This window comes from Peromyscus maniculatus, chromosome 20 (assembly GCF_049852395.1).
Source record: "Peromyscus maniculatus bairdii isolate BWxNUB_F1_BW_parent chromosome 20, HU_Pman_BW_mat_3.1, whole genome shotgun sequence".
Lineage (NCBI taxonomy): Eukaryota > Metazoa > Chordata > Mammalia > Rodentia > Cricetidae > Peromyscus > Peromyscus maniculatus.
The window spans coordinates 49,998,075-50,020,676 of NC_134871.1; the positions used below are offsets into that span (position 1 = coordinate 49,998,075).

Genomic DNA, 22,602 nt, shown 5'->3' on the forward strand with positions numbered 1-22,602 from the left:
AAAGTAGAATATTTAAGTTTGATCACAGGGAGAAAAACAAACCCAGTAGAAATGGATTGAGTGGAGAACACATGGAAATGGTTAGACCAAATGGAACTTGTCGACCAGAGGCCTGAACTCATGAACTAGGGAAGATTTGAGAATGCAGGGACCACTTTTGATAAGCGGAGGTCCAAACCTTAGATCTCCTTTAAGCCTTACTACCCCGCCCCACCCCCCACAGTTACTATCAGAAGAGGGACAGGAACGGGGAGGCACAGGAAAAGGGTGAATCTGGAGCCCCTGTTTTCTTTTCCAGGGTCACCGGGGCAACAGCCTGGATAGGAGGTCCCAGGGAGGCCCTCACCCAAGTGGAAATGTAGGAGAAGAAATCCGCCCTTTGATGAACCGGAAGCTGTCAGATAACCCTCCTCCCCGTCCCCAGCAGTACCACCAGCACCAGCAGCCGCCTCCTCAGTTCCCACCAGGGCCACAGGCCCCTCCACAGCGGTATCCGCAGCACCATCCTTTTCACCAGGTATCCGAAGAGAGGGAAGGGACAGAGCTAGGAGAGAAGGAGGACCTGCCCACCCCATGGCCCAGGCCTGGACCAGCCTCCTGAAAGATTCTGGGTCCTATGATGGAAACCACCCACCCAAAAACTATATAAGTTCCCAGACTGAACACACACACACACACACACACACACACACACACACACACACCCCAAAGACTAAGTCTGTCAGCAGAATTCCAATTCTTGCCCCTTAACCCATAAAAAGAAAAACGGATTAATACCTGCAGCAGCCTTGTTTATCTATAACCCTGCCTGTTCCAGATGGGATTGCCGCTGGATGGACAATACACTAAGAGGACGCTGGTCCTACATTCCTCCACAGGGCACAGGGTCCTGTGTGAGCTACCTGGATCTACTCCCCCAGGCCCCTATTCTGCTACCAACCCCCACCACCAAGTGAACAGATAATCCGGCAACTGGCGCCACAGTTTGTCATTGGCATGTCTCGGTGCATTTCCTCTCTTTCTGGCTTTTTACAAGCTGTTCTGTCAGCCTGGTGGAGCTTTCCTGGTCAGTCCCACTCCTCCTTCAGGCTGGAGCCCAGGCATCCCCTCTTCCCAGACTCCTTCCCTGATCGACCCCGGCATGCCTGGACACTTTTCCATCGGTTCACTTAGCACATTGCTGTATGTGGTTCTTCCTCTAAACTAGTACATTTTTCTGATTTTTTTTTTAACTAGGAAAAGAACCATACAAGCTAGGTGTGGTGGTGCACGCCTATAACCCCAACATTTAGGAGACCGAGGCAGGTGGATTAAAAGTCCATCTCTAGCCTGGGCTACATAGTGAATTCAAAGCCAGCCTGAGCTACAAAGCAAGACCCTGTCTCAAAAGTAAAAGAAAAAAATGGGGGGGGGGACACGTAAAGAGACAGGTAAGGAGGAAAGTGTTTGTAGGCAAACGAAAAGGTCTGCAGTCAGATTCCCAGCACCCACACAAATGCCAGCATAGGGGAACACGTCTTTAACCTCACTGCTGAAGCCAATCAACAGCAGGTCCCAGGAGCTCATGGCCCTGCCAGTCTAACTGAATCAGTGAGTCCCAGGGTCACTAACGTCCCTTCAGGTGGATGGAGAGTGACAGAGGAAGATGCCCAATGTCAACCTCAGGCCTCTACACTCACGCTCTCACGCTCTCACATATATACACACAGATGATGATGATGATGATGATGATGATGATGATGATAACTGATTACGTTCCTGAGGCATGGGTACATGACTATGACTCCTCAAATAGCTGCTAGGTCACTGGATAAATGAAGCCCATGATCTTCTCCTCTAGAATCTAAGGTCCCCTCAGATTCCCTCCTGTCCATTTCCCAAGATGAAGGGTGATGGTCAGCGAGTTAGTTCTCGGGTGTGAGTTCTGTAGACAGCACCCAAGCCAGGCACAGGGTTGGGGTTAGGTCGTGAGGGACGCCCCTGCTGATAACCGCCCTCTGTTGCCTGTCTCTAGGACCGCCGTGGAGGCAGCCTAGACATAAATGACGGACACTGCGGCATTGGCAGCGAGATGAATGCCACCCTGATGCAGCGCAGACACACGGACCCCGTGCAGCTCCAGGTGGCAGGGGTGAGTGAGTGGAGAGTGCGAGGCAGCCTCTCGGGAGAGGGAGGGTTCAGCCTGGCTCAGCAGCTCATTCAGGCCGCTGTTTGCAATCTGACTGTTGAGCTTTGCCCTGTTCTTGCTCTTCCGGCAGTGGAAGACGGGTGACCTTTGTCCTGGTGACCCAGTGCCCTGGGTCTCAGGACAGGCTCAGTAGTAGGGCACCTACCTTACATATGTGAGGTCGCAGTTTCCACAAAAGCAAAACAAGACCATATCGAAGCTGGTGAGTGTCCCAGTACCTTAGTGGCCGGGGCTGTGCATACCAGGTCTGCTCTAAAGTGCTTCAAGATCAGCCTTCTGGAAGAGCCAGGGGACTCTGGATAGAGTCACGGTTCTGCTGTATGACAGTTGCCCCCAAGGCCAGCCTTCCAAGCTCATCGGCATGTCTCTCGTTTCCCCTGTAGCGAGTGCGCTGGGCCCGGGCCCTGTATGACTTCGAGGCTCTGGAGGAGGATGAGCTGGGATTCCGAAGTGGAGAGGTGGTCGAAGTCCTGGACAGCTCTAACCCATCTTGGTGGACCGGCCGTCTACACAACAAACTGGGCCTCTTCCCTGCCAACTATGTGGCTCCCATGATGCGATGAGTCCTGCTGGGAGGCTAGAAGCTTTTTGTCTGAAGCTGCCGGCCAGAGAGGGACAAGGGAAAACAGCTGGACTTTATAACTACACATGCGTGCATGTGATGTTCATGTGTGCCCGAGTGTACACAAAACACGTATATGTATGCCCATGTCGACACACAACATTTTATACTAGTAACTTATTGGCAGCTGGGTTGGTTCATTGACTGGCTTGAGAAGGAACTTGAGTGAAGAATGGGATGCTTTTCCCGCTCTTCTCTGTGTGAGAGGGCAGTAAGGAGCTGAGAGCAGGTCAGGGAAATGGACTTCTCCCGATCCTTGAACTTTCACAGCTTCTTTTCCGGCTTGGGAAGTTTCCAAGAGAGCAAGCAGCTAGGCAGAGGTCACACCCCAGCAATGGACGCATAGGACGGGGCTGGGCTTGGCGAGGCATGTTAAGTAGCTCACCTGGCCCCGTCCACCTACAGTAGGGTAGGCTTCCCTCCTGTTCTCCACCGGGCAGGCGCTGCGCCCTGAGAATTAAGGTAGAGCAGATCCAGGGCCATGGGCACCAAGCAAGTCTGAGCAGGGAGCTGGCAAGGGTGTGGTCAGGAGTCTCAGGTTGGTGTGGGAGAGCCTTGCAAGCCTCAGGCCTAGTCAGTGCCTGGCTGAAACTTTTACTCTCCACCAGTGACTGTCCCTTGGGTAATCCTGTTCCCCTGTGGCTGACAAGAGAGAGTGTCTCCAACATGGAGACACCACAGAGCCAATTGCTGGGGAGCATGGGGCTTCTCCACAGGCCCTTGTGGCTTGCTTGAATGTAACTTCTGTTTCCCCAGCTGCGGAGAAAGCTGTAGCCTAGATTCTGCGAAGTGCCTGGAGAAGCCCTGGCTGAGGATGTGGGATGTGTCAGGAGCCTCACTTTGTGGTTACAAGGGTTGTCTCTGGGGCGTGCTCTTGGGTTTTGCTCCTGATTTTCTGTGGTTGAGGGTATCTTTGCCAGTGGGCCAGAGGGAAGCCAAGAGCACTGACTGCAGATCAATAAACAGATTGACAGGTTGACTCTAACCCTGGACCGAAGCCTCATGAAAACGAGTTCCCTCTTCCGTCTGCATGCTAGGCCGCTGCGGGCCTCCCTCCACCTGGGAGGAGGAACCCCCGCTGCCACTGTCCCTCTTTGTCGCCTCAAACTAGAATTGTGTGTCCTGGTCCTACCCTGAGGAATAAAGCACAGAGAAGGCTGGCTGAGGGGAGGGGACCCTGGCGGGGAAGCTCGGTGCCTTTGCAGAGCCTGGGAACAAGCATGTCACAACAGAAGGCCCTTACAAGCGTATCAGTGCGGTCACATGCGGATGTGTGTGTGTTCTGAGATAGGAAAAGAAGCTCTGGGGTGGAAGTGGTGGTGGGGGTGTGTGGCAAGGGGCCCTGTCCCCTGTGTCCCCTCTTGCTTCAGGGAGGGACTGGAGGGCATCTGTTACTGAAGGCGATAAAAGAACAGTGTGACTCACAAGCCACTGCAGTGTGGCATGCACTCTGTCCCTTGTGACTCTGATTCACCAATTCTCTGGTCCCCGGGTTCCCCTTAGAGAAAGAGAGGAAGAGAGAGACTGCAGAGGGAAGGGAAAACAGCCTGGAAGGGCAGGGAAACAGAGCATGCATGAGGAGCAGCTGCAGTCTTGGGAAGCGAACGCAGGGGAGGGGGTCAGAAGATGGAGAGCAGAGGAATGGCAGAGGGGAGACAGGGAGAAGGGGGTCAGGTGGGACGGCGAGAGGAGGCATGGGCAGCTGGTATAGAAGGGAGGCCCCCTAATGCAGGTGGGGGAAGAAGGCACCAGAAGGGGCACAGAGCAGAGGCGGGCCCCAAGGAGGAAGAAGGAGAGTGGAAGCCGAGGCCAAGTAGGCCCAATCAGCAAGCTTGGTAGTGGGAGATGTGAAACATTACAGTAAATAAAAGCCAAAAGTGATGTTTGGTTTTACAGTATTTGCAAACCATATGCTTTCAACAGCCCACAAGCTTCATCCATTTGGCTGATTCCGTGGGAGGAGCAGCCCTGGCTGAGGCAGAGACTGACGAGCTTGGTTCTGGTCTAGATACTGTGCCTTGAAGCACTCTACAAGAAGACAGTAATGGTTTTGCCAGTCTGTGTCTGCTGTCTGTGTGGCCAGCCCGACTCAGCCCTAGCTGGGAGTGGCAGGGGTGGAGGCCTGGGGAGACAGAGCCCCAAAACCCCTGGAATGGGCTTGCTGTTCTAGCAGCCATTGTGGGAGAAGGTAGGAGGAGTTTTTTATTGAGGTTCATTGCCGTGCCTGTTAGCAGGGCACAATTCAGAAGGGAACAGAGAAGTCACCCGAACCACTAAGGGAGTACAGGGACAACCAGACCAAGAAGACCAGGGCCAAGCTGTTCACTCAGGGCTCAAATCTCTTTGGCCCCTCTGCGGCTGCTTCCTGGGAGGTGGGAGAAGGGCACCAGGAGTCATACCCCCATCCCGATCCCTTATCTGCTCTCCACATGCCAGCCTCTTAGAGCCAAGGGAGCGTATCTACCTAGTGTTTCTCACCAGCTGCCCAGGCAGCAGCCAACACATTGTCTCTGATTTTGGCCGCCACACCCTAGGTGACTTCGTGACATCTGAGCAGAGAAACTTCCAGAGAAAAGCCAGTTCCTGTCGAACCAGTTGTGGTTTCCTCCCGACTTACTGGAAATTACTTCATTTCGAATATCCAGAAGCTGCCGCGGCCCACTCACTTTTAGATGGTCTCGGAGTGATTTAAGGAAACACTTCTCAAAATCTCCAGAATCTGAGCGTTGTCTAGGGACTGTGTTAAAAAGAGGGTTCTGACTCAGTCTTACATCTCTAACAAGCTCCCAGGTGCTTTTATCAGCAAGGGCATCAGCCACACAAATCTAATTGGATTCTTTTTCTGGGGCTATTCAGTCACTGTTCTTTGTGGCTAACGAACAAGTCACTTTTTCTTTGGGACAGGCACGACTCATTACCGTCGTTATGACATCATTTCTGTTCGGCAGCCCGGTGACTTATTCTTGCATCTTCATCAGGAATCAGAAATTTTCCAAGTGACAGGCGTTTGGCTGAGACACGAACAGGAATTCCCTAATAGAAACCATTTGAAACAAGAGCAGAAGCTGTGGAAGGTGCAGAAGCTTTCTCAGGAAATCCTTAAAGAGAAAAATCAATGTCCATCCCTTTGGGCTATGGGCGAGGCAGGGCCATCACTAGATCTCAGCAAACAGGCCACACAGGGGACAGACTGGCCTGGTCAAAATAATTGCAGGACGCTTTGTCTAGTTTCAGCGTGTCTATCTGCAAGACAGGAGCGTCTACCACGGCAGTTCTTTAAAACAATTTATTTTTGTTATTGTTTTTCAGGTCCTTCCACTTCATCTCCCTCCACGGTCTCCTTCTGTCTCCCATAGCAACTGCACCGTCCTCTGTTGCCCTGTATTCCTTCCTATCCCTGGTACACTCTCCACACTGACACCAAGGCATTCTTTGGACAGACAAATCGGATCACACCTCTTTTCTTCCCAGTTGATCCTGCAAGATCTGGCGCCTGTGGGATCTCCTCTCTAACTTCCTGTTGTCTTCATGCCCTTCTCCACTGTCCTTCTTTCAGCCTCCAGATGGCCAAAAACTGTTCCCAGGGTTCTCATAATTGTGGGTACCCCGTGGAAAGCACATCCTGTTTTCTGCTGTTCAGATCTGGGTTTACGCATCACTTCCTCTCAGACCCCCCCCCCCCCCCCCCCCCGCATCTGAAATAATATAACCCTTTAGATTACCTCTTGAGTCCCGTGCTTTTCCTGAACAGCATGCACGCAGATGGAACACTAGAGTGAGTGGTGTGATGGCTGTATGCTCCTTGGGGCAGGGATCATTGTGTTTTCTAGACCCTTGCATGCCCTGCATCTCACACTGTTCATGGTACATGGGGAGGAGTGTCAATTAATATGTGTCTAATGAATGATGTTGTGCTCCTCCAAAGTTAAAGCCTTCATCTTGGAGGGAAACTCTTTCAGGTATAGGATGAGAAGAGGGAGGTGAAACACTCTATCTTACCAGGAAGCTCATTAAGACAGGAAGTAAACAACTCAAAATAGGCTCAGGAAGTCCCTGAAACTGTCTAGATTAACTGAGCCCCTTTCTCCTCAATAGTATATAAGCAGTAAAGACTGTTGAGATGCTTAGAAGAAGCTAAAACAGAGCAGCTGGGATAAGCAAAGACCAGTTGAGCGCCCTGAAAAAAGGCAGACCCGTTGAACTGCTTGGAAGAGACTCCGACCAATCGAGCCACCAGAAAGGATACTCCTCGACCTGTTGGGCGGCCTGCAGGTTGTGCCGTGAGGTCTAGGTTTCTAGTTTTTCATGAACTGTCACCCATGCTGGGGTGGGCTTTGGTGACACAGCTGTCTGTGAGTCATCTGCTCCTGTGAGTGACCCCTACCCAAACTCCTGTAAGTAACCTCAGTAAACGCATTGATTTGGACTTTGGTGGCATCCATACTTTGGCCCGTCACTGGTTCCCTGCCTGGCGGGGGGAGTAGACATTTCTTCATGTCTTCCCAGGAACATCATTCAACAATGAACAAGTACCAGCTGCCCCATCTCGTCTGTTGATTCATCCCAAATGCCTCAAGCATTCCAGACCTACAGGTGTAAACAAGGGGATTTTCTCTGTGATGTTCACGGGACTGAAGCTTTTGCCACTGCCCTCAGATACTCCGCTGGGTATTTCTGGGAGTCCTAGTCTGTCTATCCATGTCCATTGTGCCACACACCCTCCATTCACTACGTTTTAGATTGCTCTGAGTCACGTGTGTCGGCTGGTGAAATGGTCTGATCCTTCAGGCTATGGAATCTGCCCCGTGATCCATGTGGCAAGGAGAAAGGGGAGGGGGTGGGCTGGAGAATGACCTGTGCCCAGTGCTAAAAAAATGTGCCACAGCTGGGCCCAGGGTCCCTCACAGTCTGCCATGGGCTCGGCTTATTCCTTTTTCACCTGAGCCCTCTTTCCCTCAGACAGAATAGGAACGCCAGCCTTCCCCTCTCTCCATGTCGTCTCCTGTCTCCTTGGTGCACGCTTCTCCTTCAGATGAAGAGAACTGCATGCACCACACATGCTTTATTTGGGCAATAAATAGCATGTAGGAACCAATGCATGGCACACCGTTCTGGGTTGGAGCTTGGCTACAATTAGGTCATTAGATCAGCAAGTGTTTACATAGCGCCTCTTACGGGCCTCATAAGATCAGTCACGAGGCTCCTCGCTCACATCTCCCTGCTCTATCCAATCCATGCCTACACCACAGCTGATCTTCGCTTCCTTCCCTGTGACGGCACTGGTCTCTGCTCTGGCTCCCTCGCTTCCTGTCTGACGGAGGCCCCCTTTGATCTAGCCTCCAATGGCTGCCAGACAGATCTTATGAACATGTAAAGCAGATGACATTAGGCTCTCATTCGAATCCTTCAGGGGCTCCCATAGCTCTCAGTTTCAAGTCCTTAGCATTCCACTCAAGGCATTTGTGATCTGCCTGCTGCATATTTGTTCAGTCACATCCCCAGTTTTCCTCGCCTGAGCCTTTTCAGTCAGCCCCGCTGTGGTCCCAGAGTGACTCATACTGTCTCCACCACACACACACACACACACACACACACACACACACACACACACACACCTTCGGTTCCTTTTGTTCAGAATGCCTTTCTCCCAACTTTGTTGTTATTGTTTTTGCTTTAGACTAGAGTGATGTTAGATTAGTTCTGCGGCTGTTTTTGTTCAGTGTGGTGGCCACTACCGTGTATAGCTTTTTTTTTCTTTTCTTTTCTGAGACAAGGTTTCTCTGTGTAGCCCTGGCTATCCTGAAACTCACTCTGTAGACCAGGTTGGCCCCAAACTCAGAGATCTACCTGCCTCTGCCACCGAGTGCTGCGATTAAAGGTGTGTGCCACCTCTGCCCAACTTACATTTCTAAATTTTTATTTCATTGCCCGAAATAGGGTCTCATGTAGCCCTGGTCAGCCTTGGACTGGATATGTGGCAGAGGATGACCTTGAAATTCTGATCCTCTATCTCTCAGGTGCTGGGATAATACCCCATGTGCCACCATACCCAGCTTGCAACTGAACAATTGAAAGGTGGCTAAAACAAGAGCTTTGTATGTGGTTAGCGGCTTCCTTGCTAGGTAGCACGGGTCCAGACACTAATTCTTAGCTCAGAATTCAAGCATCCCACCGGAACCTGCCTCGTTGCCAGGGCTCATATACATGTCCCTCTTTTAAGTGCCTAAAGCATCACCGCTTGGCTTCCTGTCCCAATACTCAAAACACCACACAGTAGTGAGTGATTTGTTGATCTGCCTCCACACCTAGATTGGATAGCTCAAGGCAAACAGATCACTCAGCGAGGGGTTGAGACATAAATGCAGGCTGTGCTGGGGAGGGCTTAACAAGAGGCTCTGAGAGAAAAGCCCTGATTAGCGTTCTTTTCCAATTCTGTGGTGTAGACTCTGCCTGTCAAAGGAATGAGCAGATGAGCCACAGCCTTCGCGAAAACATTTGCCAGAGACAAATCTAAGGGGAGTGAGAAACAAGAAAGGGCAGTTCATATATTTATAATTTTATATAAAATATCTTATATAACACATTTTTATATAAAAATATCCTTATATAGTTAATGTTATATTTATATATAATACGAAGGCTAAAAGGGGAACTATGTGTGGGGAGGCAGGATGACCACCAGCAAGAGGAGCAGAGAAGGAAAAGGTAAGGAATGTGGTCAAGGGAATAAGAACAGAGTATAATGATGGATATGTATGAAGATGTCTTTGTGTGTTAACCAAAAAATTAGGTTAAAAAAAAAAAAAAAAAGGACAGATCTAGTCTGGGACTGAGGTTAAGTTGGTAGAGTGCTTCCCTCAGGTAGCGAGCCTGAGCCCTGGGTTCAATCTCCAGCACCACATAAATCAGGCGTGGTGATACGTGACTGTAATCCCAGCACTTGGAAAGTAGGGAGGCAGGATGGACCGTGGTGGGTTATCTTCAACAATGGTCAGTTTGAGGATAGCCTGGGGCCATATGAAGCCCTGTCGTGAAAGAGACAGAGGCTGAGAGAGAGAGAGAGAGAGAGAGAGAGAGAAAGATCTGATATAGCATGACTACACACATTTTACCTAAGGGAGCTCAGTGCAAAGGCAGAATTGCCATTTCTTAATATAATTTTTAAAAATTATTTTATTTTATTGTCTGTATGAGTGTTTTGCCTGCATGTATGTCTGTGTACATGTGTGTGCCTGGTGTCCATGGAGGCCAGAAGAGGGTATTGGATCTCCTTGAACTAGAGTTACAGGCAGTCATGAATCACCATATGAGCACTGGTAATCAGACCAGAGTCCTCTGGAAGAGCAGCCAGGGCTCTTAACCACTGAGTCATGTCTCCAGTCCCCAGGATTGTCTCTCTTGAAACTCAATTAGAAGAAATTTGCAACTTAGTTAGAAAATAGTCAAAAGACCTGGACAGACCTCATTGAAGATGATCTACAGATGACAACAAGCCTCCTTTCAAGATGCCTGAGATCATATGCCTTTAGGGAGTTACAGATTAAAACAGCAGTGAGCTAACACTACCTAGCTATTAGAATGCCCAAAATCCAAAACACTGTGGAAAGTGAACGCTGGTTAAGATGTGAAGTAGTGGGAGCACTGAGCCACTCGCTGCTGGTAGAAACGCAACATGCGAGGCCACATTCAAAGACAGACTGGTAGCCTCTTATCATGGGACCCAGTACCCACATTGTTGTGGATGCTGAAAACTATGAACCTAATACCCTGCACACTGATGTTGTTGTATTGAGAATTTCCAAAATGGAAGTAAGCACAAAGCCCTTCGGTAAGTAAATGGGTTAGGTATGGGAAAGAAACATTATTTCAATGCTTTTAAAAGTGGGCTATTGCTAGGTGAGGGGCTCATGCCTGTTACCCCAAGGAGTGAGTTTCGGGCCAGACTGGATAGTGTAAAATCCTGGCTTAAAACAAACACAAAACCACATGCATATTACTAAAGGAAAAAAAACCTTCTCCGAAAGACTACCTACAGTCTGATCGCAAGCGTAATTCTTCACAAGGATAAAACAATGGAGGGAGTATAAAGATGAGAGTCACAGCCAGGTATGGGTTCTATGCCCTTGTAAGTCCATAGCTTGGGAGGTGGCAGGATCATGAATTCAAGGCTAGTGGGGGCTACAAAGTATGACTGCATCTCAAAAGCGAGTTTTTTATTTCGTTCGAGAAAGGGTCTTGTGCCTTTTGTGTTGGCCTCCAATTTAGAGTGCAGTGGAGGATGGCTTGAATTTCTGCTCCTTCTGATTTTACCTCCTGAGTGCTGGGATTACAGGGTTTAACTGCAGCGGTCCATTTATGGCACACTGGGGCTGGAGCCAAGGCTTTGGGTCCACAGCAAGTGCTCCACCAATTCCGCCACATCCTCACGACCCCAAACAGCATTTGTTTGTTTTGTTGTAAGTCAAATAAAATGATTTAGGAGACAGAGGTGAGTGAAGTGGATTGCCACAGGTTTGAGGCCAGCCGTGGTCTACACAGTGAGTTCCAGGCCATCTCAGGCTGCACAGAAAGACTTGTTCTCAAGACAAACAACAGCAAAAAAATTTTAAAATAATAAAAATGAAAGGATCAGTGTACCAAGGGTCATAGGGGATGGAGGAATGGATCGGCCAAGCATTCAGGACAGGTCAAGCACTCGTTTGATGGGTACATGTCTGTTTCTTGACACCATGGAAAGCCCAGCAGTAAGGATGACCCCTGATGTAAACTGTGGACTTCGGGTGACGATGTTTCAGTATAAATTTATCAACTGTAGCAAGCACACTGCTCTGTCACTGCATGTCGACAGCAGGAGAGGCTACGCATGCCCTCTGGGGAGTTCTGTATCTCCTGTTTTGCTGTGAGCCTAAAACTGCTAAAAAGAAAGTTCCACTTAAAAATAATAATAATAATAATAACCCGACTGTCACCGTGTCTGACTTCACCGACCTTGTAGTGGGAAAGAGACATGTGGTTGGCTCTAAGGAGCAAATGGAAACCCACTCCAGAATGACCTCATTCCCGTACAAATGGAGCATCCTGGGCGTGGGAAGACCTGCAAGAGGCTGGGCATGCAGCTGCAGGTAGACCATGCTTCTAGCCTGGAGGTAAAAGATTGGGGAGTCTGTCATATCTTAGATTTATACAGAAAGAAGAATGTTCGGTATTTTTTTTTTTGTTTTGTTTGTTTGTATCAAGACTTGCCCCAGACATCTACTGAGTGGTGCATTCAGCCTGAATCTGAGATGTGAACATGGAGGCTTGCCCAGAAGTACCTTAAACACAGGGTGTCATGGTCTACCAGAACAAGGGGTGCAAGAGTGTGCAGTGCCTAGCTTGCTTGCCTCATGGATGCAACATTGTCATCCCTACCCCCCTGAGCATCTTCATGGATGCAACAATGTCATCCCCTACCCTCCTGAGCATCTTCATGGATGTAACAATGTCATCCCCTACCCCCCCTACCCCCCCACCCCCGCATCTTCATGGATGCAACAATGTCATCCCCTACCCTCCTGAGCATCTTCATGGATGCAACAATGTCATCCCCTACCCCCCTGAGCATTGGTAGCTTTTCCTCAGTGGTTGCTGCAATCCCAACATGACATGTAAACATGGCAATGTCTGAGGGAGAAGAGCCCCCCACTAAGTTTAACTAGTGAAACAAACCTACCCAAAAGTTTTCAGCAGCCACCCTCACCCCAGATTCCATGGCCAAGACTGGATCGTATGTCGCTCCTCAACCTGCCACATCCAAAAGAATGAACCAACCATCATTGACTTAGCCCTTTTGGAGGAAACCTATAGGAGGCAGAACTGGGGGGCAGGAGCAGGTGGGGCTCTGCTCACAGGAAGGAAGGGATGTGGGTGGGTGGGTGGGTGGGTGGGTAGGTGGAGAATGGCTGTTAAGACCAGGTCTACAGGGAATATTAGGGAAGAACCAGCTTGTTTATGACCAGCAGGCTAATTCCATAATCATTTCTTGGGGCAGAGGCAGGGGATATGTAGAAAGGTTGCACTCTGTCCTTTTCTGATCCTGGTCCTCCTCTTCTGTCTGTAGGAAGGAGGGCCTCCTTTGCTCTGTGCTTTCCAAATGCTTGCTGCCTTTCTTTGTCTTTGTTTTTTTTTTGTTTGTTTGTTTGTTTGTTTAGACCAAGTATGCCACCCTGTCTGGGCTTAAACTCAAAGCCGTGCTTCTTCCTTCTAGACTCAAGTGCTGAAATTACAGATGTGAGCCACCTCACATGGCTGTTAAGACCAGATCTACAGGGAATATTAGAAGAAGAACAGCTTGTTTATGACCAGCAGGCTAATTCTATAATCATTTCTTGGCATAATAAAGGGACAAGAAGGAGGCTGAGTGAATAACCCTCAGCTCCCTCTGCAAATGAAGTGTCTACATAGATGCATTGATGCAGCCTTCCACCAGCCTTTCTTGGTGGACTTCCTCATCCACAGTAAGCCGGCAAGTCACTGGAGGTGGGCTCCATGCTATCCAAAAGAATCAGCATTGCTTGCGCACAGAGAGGAGGCTCTATATTTGCTCTGTGGACGAAGTCCAGGCTGGCTCTGGACTGTGCCATACTCCCAGCATTTTGCTGATCCTGATGTGAAATTCCTATACCTAGGTGCTCCCAGTTAGGCCTCTATGCAGGTCCTTTGTGGCCATCCCATCTCTCTACATCTGAATTCCCCAGGGGAGGCAGCAAGTGGTGTCTCATTCCCCAGCTCTGACCTGGTTATGGGGAGTTGCTAGGTAACTGCTTCCCACGCTGGAGGAGGCTTAGTTACCATGGCAAGTCCAGATGGGTTGGGGGGGCGGGGGATGATGCACAGCAGCCTTGACTGTCTTCACTCTCTCCGGAGCTACTGGAGTTCAGGGGTGCTGCTTTAGTCTCCCCGAACCTCAGTTTTTTCATCAGAAAACTGAAGGCATGACTGACTGTCTTCTTGCTGTAAACCTTTAGTGCATGCAGACAGCATATGCTCTGTGAACAACTGGTCCACAGCCCCCTGTGGGGCGAGGTGCAATTCAGGATTGGTGCAGACAAGGGACGAAGAGTGTCTTTTTCAGAAGCAACGGAGGAAATAGCAAATGTGTGTCTCCATTAAAACAAACGGAACTTGTGGAAATTCTGCCTTCTATTGGCAAACTTAATTTCTTCAATTTTATATCTGTTTCTTTGTTTTGAGACAGGGTCTCATCATGTAGCCCTGACTGGCTTGGAACTCTTTATATAGACCAGGCTGCTCTCAAACTCTCAAAGAGATCCACACCTCTACCTCTCATGTTCTGGGATTAAAGGAGTGCACCGCCATGTTCTGCTAATTTAAAGGGTTGTTTTCATAAGACCTTGGGGCTCTGTGGCTCCATTTCTGAGCCTAGACTTACCTTTTCTTTCTCTGTCTTTATGTCTTTTATTCTCTCTCCTTGTGCTGGGTATGGAGCCAGGGACTCGTGCACACTAGGTACAAGCTCTACCACTAAACCACATCCTCGGCTGCTCCACTGATTCTTTGTTTTGGTTTGAGACAGGGTTTCTCTGTGTAGCCCTGGCTGTCCTGGAACACACTCTGTAGACCAGGCTGGCCTGGAACTCTGTAGCCCTGGCTGTCCTGGAACTCACTCTGTAGACCAGGCTGGCCTGAAACTCAGAGATCCCTCTGCTTCTGCATCCCAAGTGCTGGGATTAAAGGCGTGCGCCACCACCACCTGGCTGCTTCACTGACTCTTACACTCTCACCCCAGGACACCTTCCTCAACCCCACACCAGTGTATCAGGGTGCCTGTGAGGCCCCTTCAGATATCCTATGGATATCTGCAATATCCGATATCGCATGTTCTAGAGGGATCTACTGATCCTTTTCCTGCTCCTCCTAGGTTTTCCTACATCCAACATGGCACAAGTATCTCCTTACTGCCCTCTTTCCCTCCTCATAGTCACTGGATCAAAAAAGACTTCGTCTGTCTTGTTCCCGTAAGTCCTATCCATTCCCGCTGTCCCCGCCCTCTCCTCACGTCCCCACCGTGCCCACTCTGCATCGTTTCAAGAGCTTCTTCCCCGGCTCCCGCTCCAACTCCAACCTCTACGGCAAGGTCTTACGTCATTCTGCTGAGCGTTGCAGTCTTCCATGTTCCCCGTTATCCTTGCTTGGGGGCTTCTACTGTGAAAACACATTTCTCTGTTGTCTCCTAGTGGCTCCCCAGGTCCTTCCGTCCTCACCTGGTTGTCTTTTTCTCCAGAGTGTCTTTCCTGAGCTTCTAGGCCGGAGTTTGGTCCTCCTGCATACTGACTCTGTGTTAGTGCTGTGGCTCAGGGCCCTGAAGGTCTGTATCCCTAACAGCAAGGGGTAAGGTCCCTGACAGCCTAGGGCACTGGGATGTACCTCAGCACCAGCACGCATGTCCACCATAAGGAGAACACGGAAGGGAAGGAACTCAACTGAGTATGTGTCTTTTCAACCATTCAGGTGAACAGTGAGATCGTCTCTCTCTCTCTCTCTCTCTCTCTCTCTCTCTCTCTCTCTCTCTCTCTCTCTCTCTCTCTCTGTGTGTGTGTGTGTGTGTGTGTGTGTGTGTGTGTGTGTGTGTGTGTACGTGCATGCAGGCATGCACATGCTCGTTTAGGAAGGCTGTGTTCTCAGGAATACCACATGGCGCACATCTTCAATCATCTTTATAGAAAACAAGTGCTGAGCCGGGTGGCTCACACCTGTAATCCCAGCACTTGGGAGGAGGAAGAAGAACCGCTTTGAGTGAGATGTTATCTAAACCCAAACAGAAAAACAAAGACAAAGAAAGGCAGCAAGCATTTGGAAAGCACAGAGCATAGGAGGCCCTCCTTCCTACAGATGGAGAGGGGACCAGGATCTGAAAAGGACAGAGTGCAACGTCTCTGCATGGCCCCTGCCTCTGCCCCTCCCCCAGCCCTGCTCCTGTCACTTGTGGGCCACCACCGTGAACTCTTGAAAGCAGGACCCTCACTGAGGGTGGACTGGATAAAAAGGGATAAGCTATTAACCTGAACTTCTAACCGCTGGGCTTCAGGGCTTCTTGCATGGGTACTGCTGTTTGTCAGAGTATCAGGAGGGTTCCAGATGGTGGACATGTGAACTATCATAGAAAATTCTTTTAGGGAGCACTGACTGTTACAGAAACTCGAAAGAAGAGCCACCAGAGGCCTGGAAGCCAGGAAGGCTTTTCCAAGGAGGTGGACCACAAGCTAGTTATTTATTTATTTATTCATTTATATTTTTTTGAGACAGGGTTTCTCTGTGTAGCCCTGGCTGCCCTTGGAACTCACTTTATAGATCAGGCTGGCCTCAATCTCGGAGATTCATCTGCCTCCCAAGTCCTGGGATTAAAGGTGTGCACTGCCCCCACCAACTTCCCAACTCCCCCCCCCCCCCCCATTGCAAGCTAGTTCTTAAAAGAGCTTGGAAATTTGGAAAATAAGTGGAGGCTATTCTAGAGGTAGCTGACGGTGAGGAAGCAGAAAAATTCTGTCAGCTACAAAACAGATCGAATACTAAGAGGGTGTTGAACAGATGAATGAGTGAAGAAATGGAACTGTACTCTACACCATCTAGTACAGTTCATGACGTGTATGTGTATATAAAAATAAATTTATGTGTTTGCACGCACATGTGTCTAAATGGGTACATTGTGTGTCTCGGAGATGGGGAATCACAGAGAGAAGAGATGGTCGAGAAAACCGTTTGGCCTCATGGAAGTTTTTGCATTTCAATTGCAGGCTGTTTGAATTCTCTTGGCAGCTGAGAGCTAGGAACCGACTGGCAGGATAAAAATGGTACTTGGAGGTGCTGGAGAGATGGCTCAGCAGTTAGTGCTTGCTGCTCTTCCAGAAGACCTGAGTTCAGTTCCCAGCAACCATGTCCAGTGGCTCACAACTTCCTGTAACTCTGGGGAATTTGATGTCATCTTCTGACCTCTTCAGGTACCTGCACTCACACACACACACACACACACACACACACACACACACACACGCGCACGCACGCACGCACGCACACACACACACACACACACACACACACACACACACACACACACGGGGGGGGGGGGGGAAGAGAGTGAGAGAGTAAAATAATTATTTTTAAATGGTGCTTGCAACTGGGTGTAGTAATACTCCTCTGTAATCCCAGAACTTGGGAATCGAAGGCATAGAGACTTGGCTATAAGTTCAAGACCAGCCTGGTTTACACTATGAGATCTCAGCCCCAAACAACAACAGCAATAGTGATGTTTAGAAACAGAAGCAGGGGGAGTCTAAGGCAGAGTCTGGCAACTTCACTAGTACAAAAAGAGGGGGGTCTCCCCTTCTGAGATTGGGGGCAGTGGTTAGGAGGGAATCCCTGGGAGGGGAAGGGGTCCTTTCTTCCCTCCTGTAGGCGGGAACACAAAAACAAGGGGCACAGGAAGAGAGCACTCTCCTCGGTGGAGGCCAGCCTTTACCCTGACCTGGCGGAGAGCTGCCATCATGGACTGTCTCCCTCCCTGAAAGCTGGAGGCCATGAGCACACTTGGAGACCATTTCTAAAGCAGCTCTGACACCCCGCTGTGTCAGTTACTGAGCCTGTTGCTGTGACCAGACACCCGACAAAGCAACTTAAGGAAGGAAGAATCTATTTTGACAGACAGTTCCAGGGTGCAGTCCATCATGGCGGGGAAACATGGCGGCAGGAGCTTGAGGCAGCTGCTCACAGTGCAACCGCACTCAGGAAGCAGGGAGAGATGAATACTGCTGATTCTCTTCCTCCTTTTGATTTTTGTTTGTTTGCTTGCTTGCTTGTTTTTCCCAGACAGGGTTTCTCTGTGTAGCTTTGGTGCCTGTCCTGGAACTCACTCTGTAGACCAGGCTGGCCTCGAACTCACAGAGATCCACCTGGCTCCACCTCCCGAGTGCTGGGATTAAAGGTGTGCGCCACCACCGCCCAGCTTTTATTTTTTTATTTTTTATTTTTTTTTAAGGACACCAGCCCATTGGATGGTGTCACTCACATTCAGGGAAGGTCTTCCTTCCTCAGCTAAACCTCTTTGGAAATGTCTTCACAGGCATGCCTAGAGATGTGATTCCTGAGTACAATGAAGATTAATCATCACCCCAACCAAAGATCCTATGCCAGATGGATTACTTCCTTGGCGCTTGTTGAGCCCTGGATGTCACATGGTAGAGGCCCTGAGTGCACAACCTGTAGGTTAGGACCAGCAGAGCATGCTCCAGGAGATTCAGATAGAAGGGCTGCTCTAGGGTGAGGGTAGCATCAAGGATGACTTACAAAGCCTCAGGAGCTGGCTAGGGTGTCGTGGATGGAGATAAATAGAAAGGAATGCCACCTCTAGGTGGGAGGACCTTCATCAGCACAGTCACTAAGAGGGGCAATACATGGCAAAGTTCAGGGGTCAAAAGTCATCCTGATGACCTACCTCAACCCCAACCCATTCTCTAAAAGAAGGCCCAAAGAAGTAATGGGAAAAGTCATCTAGACAAGAAAGTGCCTGGCCTGGGTGGGGTGCTCTATAAAACCACAGAGACCCAGGGGAAGTTACTTGTGACCCAGCACGGTGCTTTCCTTTGAGAGTAATTCCTTCACTTGGCCGACATCTGCTAAAGAAAATATCATCCACAGATACTAGTTAAAGCACGCTGAGGGAGAATGTACTCACGGAGAAAAGTTTGGGAGGCGAAGGAAAGTGCTGGGGTCGAGGGGTTGGACTGAACTCCAAACAGACTGGGAGGGTGGGGACTTAAAGACAGGGGGTAGTGTGCTGGGGTATGTGTCTGTGCAAACAGCTAAGAGGAAATGATTTAGTGATATGTGTGTAGGTTGGGGTGTCCTGGAGAAAACCAGCCTAACAGGATTTTTGGTGAACGAAGAGCAAGATCATCCCCCTGGGGGCTGGTAAAGGGGCAGGAAAACTGATTGACATGGAGGGCGGTGAGATACCCGGTGTCTTTGGCTACATGGATTCATGTATACCCAGACACATAAAAACAAAATAGCGGTTTTTTTTCTTCCAAATGGATAGTCAAAATTTTAGGGGCGGATGAGAGGTCTCCCTCCATGCGTTTGTTTCTTGGAGCTGCAGAGCGGGTGAGAGGGGCCGGCTGCTCCCCTGGGGTCCCAGGATCTGTTCCATCTCCAGACGCAAGTGAAACCTCTTCCCCCAATCTCTCACCTTCTCCGGGAACGGCAGCGAGGAAGAATGTTACCAAGGTGTGAGCGAGTCCCCAAAGTTTTATAACAGCCGTTCGTGACACAAATTGCTACAGAGGAAAAAAAAGTCACCCCTGGGAAACTTATCTAAGAATATATCATGAGATGGGTTATTTTGGGACTCAAAATTACACAGGAGGACCTAGGAAAATAGACATGCACGGGGCTGAACACAGCTACAATTAATGTTAACTATAAGGTGTCATATCTTTACAAAACGCAGAAAGCACAGCCTGCAGAGTGCTGGGAGGGCGAGAGGAAGGCGAAGCAGAGCCAAGGATCGAGGCAGGAGGGGGATAGTTCTCCAGAGGAAGGAGGAGGGAGCCAGCAGGAAGGGACTTGTTAGGGGAGGCACAGTTCTCCGAAGACAGCAGTCACCTTGGGCAAGGTGACCTGTGGAGTTGGGAAGGCAACCAGAGTGGATCTCACCTAACTCAGGGAAACTCCAGACCCAGAACTAGAGGGACCAATAGAGTGTGAAGGGTTTCCCCAGGGGGTTCCTGGGCATAGAGGGACCTAAATTATATAGCTTAATCTATAGGTACCTAAGGGACATCAAGGTGTGTGTTTGTTTTATTTTATCTATACAATAATCTGCAGTGTTTAGCTAGAGGGTAGGGTGGAAGGTCTGGGGGTGAGGCCATATGAAAAAGTGTCCCAACATTTCCAGTTGGCAGCAATGACCTTGAAGGGAACATCTCACTCATAGAAACTGGGTTGTTTTTTTTTATTATTATTATTTGTTTGTTTGTTGGTAGGGAGGTTGTTGTTATCTTAGTTTTTTGAGACAGTGTTTCTCTGTGTAGTTTTGGTACCTGTCCTGGAACTCACTCTGTAAACCAGGCTGGCCTCAAACTCAGAGTTCCACTTGCCTCTGATTCCTGAGTGCTGGGACTAAAGTCATGTGCCACTACTGCCCAGCTACTGCCTCGGTTTATTCACCTGTAGCATCTCCTAACAATCCCTTCTGACTTCAGCAGATTCATGGAGAGGAGGTCAGATGCAATTACGTAGCTGTACATTCTGCCTCCCTCCCCACAGCTCTCTGCTGCTATGTCCCTTATCACCTTGCCTCACGAAGCCTGGTGCTGGGGATAGAATGTGGGGCCTCACACACACCAGGCAAGCAATCTACCACTGAGTACAGCTACAGCTCTTCGTTGTTGTGACTGTTTGACATCCATCTGAAGTACATACAAGAGGCACCAGAGAGGCCACCTATGATGTCCCGTTCACCTCTCCCTTTCCCAGGGGCAAGCATGTTGTCTGGTACTTATTAACCTCTCAAAAATGTAGACTGAATAAGTAAGTCTTTGGTATGGAAAAGTGAATGTGACTAAATAACCAGTGTGTTTCTGTCAGATCTAGAAAGATCTTTTCCAACGTGAGTTGTTCTAAAATATTCTACTCTGCTTCTAACCTTCTGTCTGATCCCGAGTCCTGTCTCATATGCGTGCCCTCTGAGTGGGGGTGGAGGGGCATGTTTTAATCATTCAATGTAAGCCTGACGTGAGCTTGGTTTTGCTTGCAGCTGCCTCCCTGTTCTAGGTGGAGCAGGGCTTGATGCTCAGTAAGTAACGCTCAATAAAGAGCTGGTAAGTGGCTGGCTGAGTGGCTTCTAACTCTAAGCACAAAACTAAGCCCTTAGCGAGTTTCTATTGAACGGATAAATTGCCAAACAAGGCAAACACCTTCCTTGTCTACTGTCTTTTTCTCATATCTTCAACAAGAGCAGTAGAGCAACCTGAGGAGGTGGGCAGGCTTTGAAGTTGGACAGTCTGGGTTTGAATTCTGACTCTTTTTTTTTTTTTTTTTTAAAGATTTATTTATTATGTATACAGTGTTCTGTCTGCATGTATGTCCAAAGGCCAGGAGAGGGCACCAGATCTCATCACAGATGGTTGTGAGCCACCATGTGGTTGCTGGGAATTGAACTCAGGACCTCTGGAAGAGCAGTCGGTGCTCTTAATCTCTGAGCCATCTCTCCAGCCCTGAATTCTGACTCTTTTCCTCACGAGGTGGATGGCCTGAAGTGAGCTCTAAGCGTCTCCGTGTTCCATGAACTCACATGGAAAGTGAGGATAGGAATTTTCCCAATAGGATGGGCAGTTCATTTGCAGTAAGTATCAAATGCTCAGCGTGGTGCCTGGCATAGCAATTGCTGCTATATTGTTATGAGCCTCTCGGTCTCAGCCCGCAGGGGCCCCGCTGTAGCTGTAGCATAGAGTCCACTAAAGTCAAGTCCCAGACAGGGGAGGTGGCTCCCCTGTAACCCAGTCAATCTGGAGGCTGAGTCAGGAGGATCTTGGGTTCAAGGCCCAGCTAGGGACTTAGCAAGTCCCTGTCTCAAATAAGTAAATAAATAAATGAAGCTGAGGTCTCCTCAGCGTGGGCCCAGTGTCCCTCCCTTCCTAGCCTCCCCCTCCCATGCTCTCACACTGACTTACTTCACCAGCCCCTCTGTTCCCCCCCCCCCCCAGATCTTCTGCAAAGCGCCGCCTTTCCACTGACTGGTTTGCCTTCTCTAAGAATCCCTTGAGCCAGCACTTCTTGCTCACATTTAACTAAGGATGAGACCAAGGCTCAGCAAAGAGAAATCACGTTCCCTGGGACACACCCGGAAAGCTGGATTCCATTCACGTTCTTATTCACCTTCCTCTGAAATCCTAACTGTCAGTCAGCCTGAGATTTCTTAGAAATGCAGAACCTCAGGCCTCCCTCATCCAAGACCTACTGCATCCACACCCTTAGTTTCACCAGGCACTCCTGGCCCAGGGGATTGTTGGGCATGCTAAAGTCTTAGAGCATCACTATAAATCACTTTCTGCCAGTCAGAGTACTAATTACATCAAATAGGTGATCTTGTTTAACCCCCAGGTCAAGAAAGGTCAGCATCATTGCTCTGTTGCTCTGGGCAGAGCAGGCCTCTCTTTACTGCTGCGGATCTCCTTAACAATTACAGCCTCTTTTCCAACACGTCCCTTGATGGTAACACGAAGCTTCCTATTGCTCTTTTTCCCCCCTCCAAACTGTACGTTTTGTATTTCTGTCTGCCCCTTCCTTTTTGTCCTTACAGACTTGTATAAATGTTATCAGTAACAACCATCCCACAGATGCAATGTTCTGTTGTCTTGAAATTTCTTCCACCAGGGGCTGGAGAAGTGGCTCAGTGGTTAAGAGCACTGATTGCTCTTCCAGAGGACAGAGGAAAGGGGTTTGATCCTAACTCCCACATGGCAGCTCACAGCTATCTGTAACTTCAGTCACAGGGGTCCAATGTCCTCCCTCTCTTCATGCACAAGGTACACAGACATACATGCAGGCAGAACATCCACACCCACAAAGCAACAAAATAATTTTTAAAATATTTTTAAGAAATCCCTCATGATGAATAAATTAGCCCATTACTTTAAAATTTAGGCTCAGGCAAGTTCTTATGACATGGGCAGAAGGTCGTCAGATTCTCTGCCTATGTATTATATAAGCGGGTTATAGCCTGTTGCTAATGTTGTTC

The 22,602-nt window shown here is 49.2% G+C and overlaps 1 protein-coding gene across 1 annotated transcript in view; it reads left to right on the forward strand.

The window, feature by feature from the left end:
* The window catches only part of Grap2 (GRB2 related adaptor protein 2), a 75,660-nt gene extending 71,867 nt beyond the window's left edge, over window positions 1–3,793 (forward strand). The window contains exons 6-8 of the mRNA XM_006979178.3: window positions 299–517; window positions 2,015–2,131; window positions 2,572–3,793. Of these exons, the coding sequence (XP_006979240.1) occupies window positions 299–517; window positions 2,015–2,131; window positions 2,572–2,751 (516 nt within the window). The 3' untranslated portion in view covers window positions 2,752–3,793. The remainder of the gene's footprint in view (window positions 1–298; window positions 518–2,014; window positions 2,132–2,571) is intronic.
* Window positions 3,794–22,602: the final 18,809 nt, after the last annotated feature.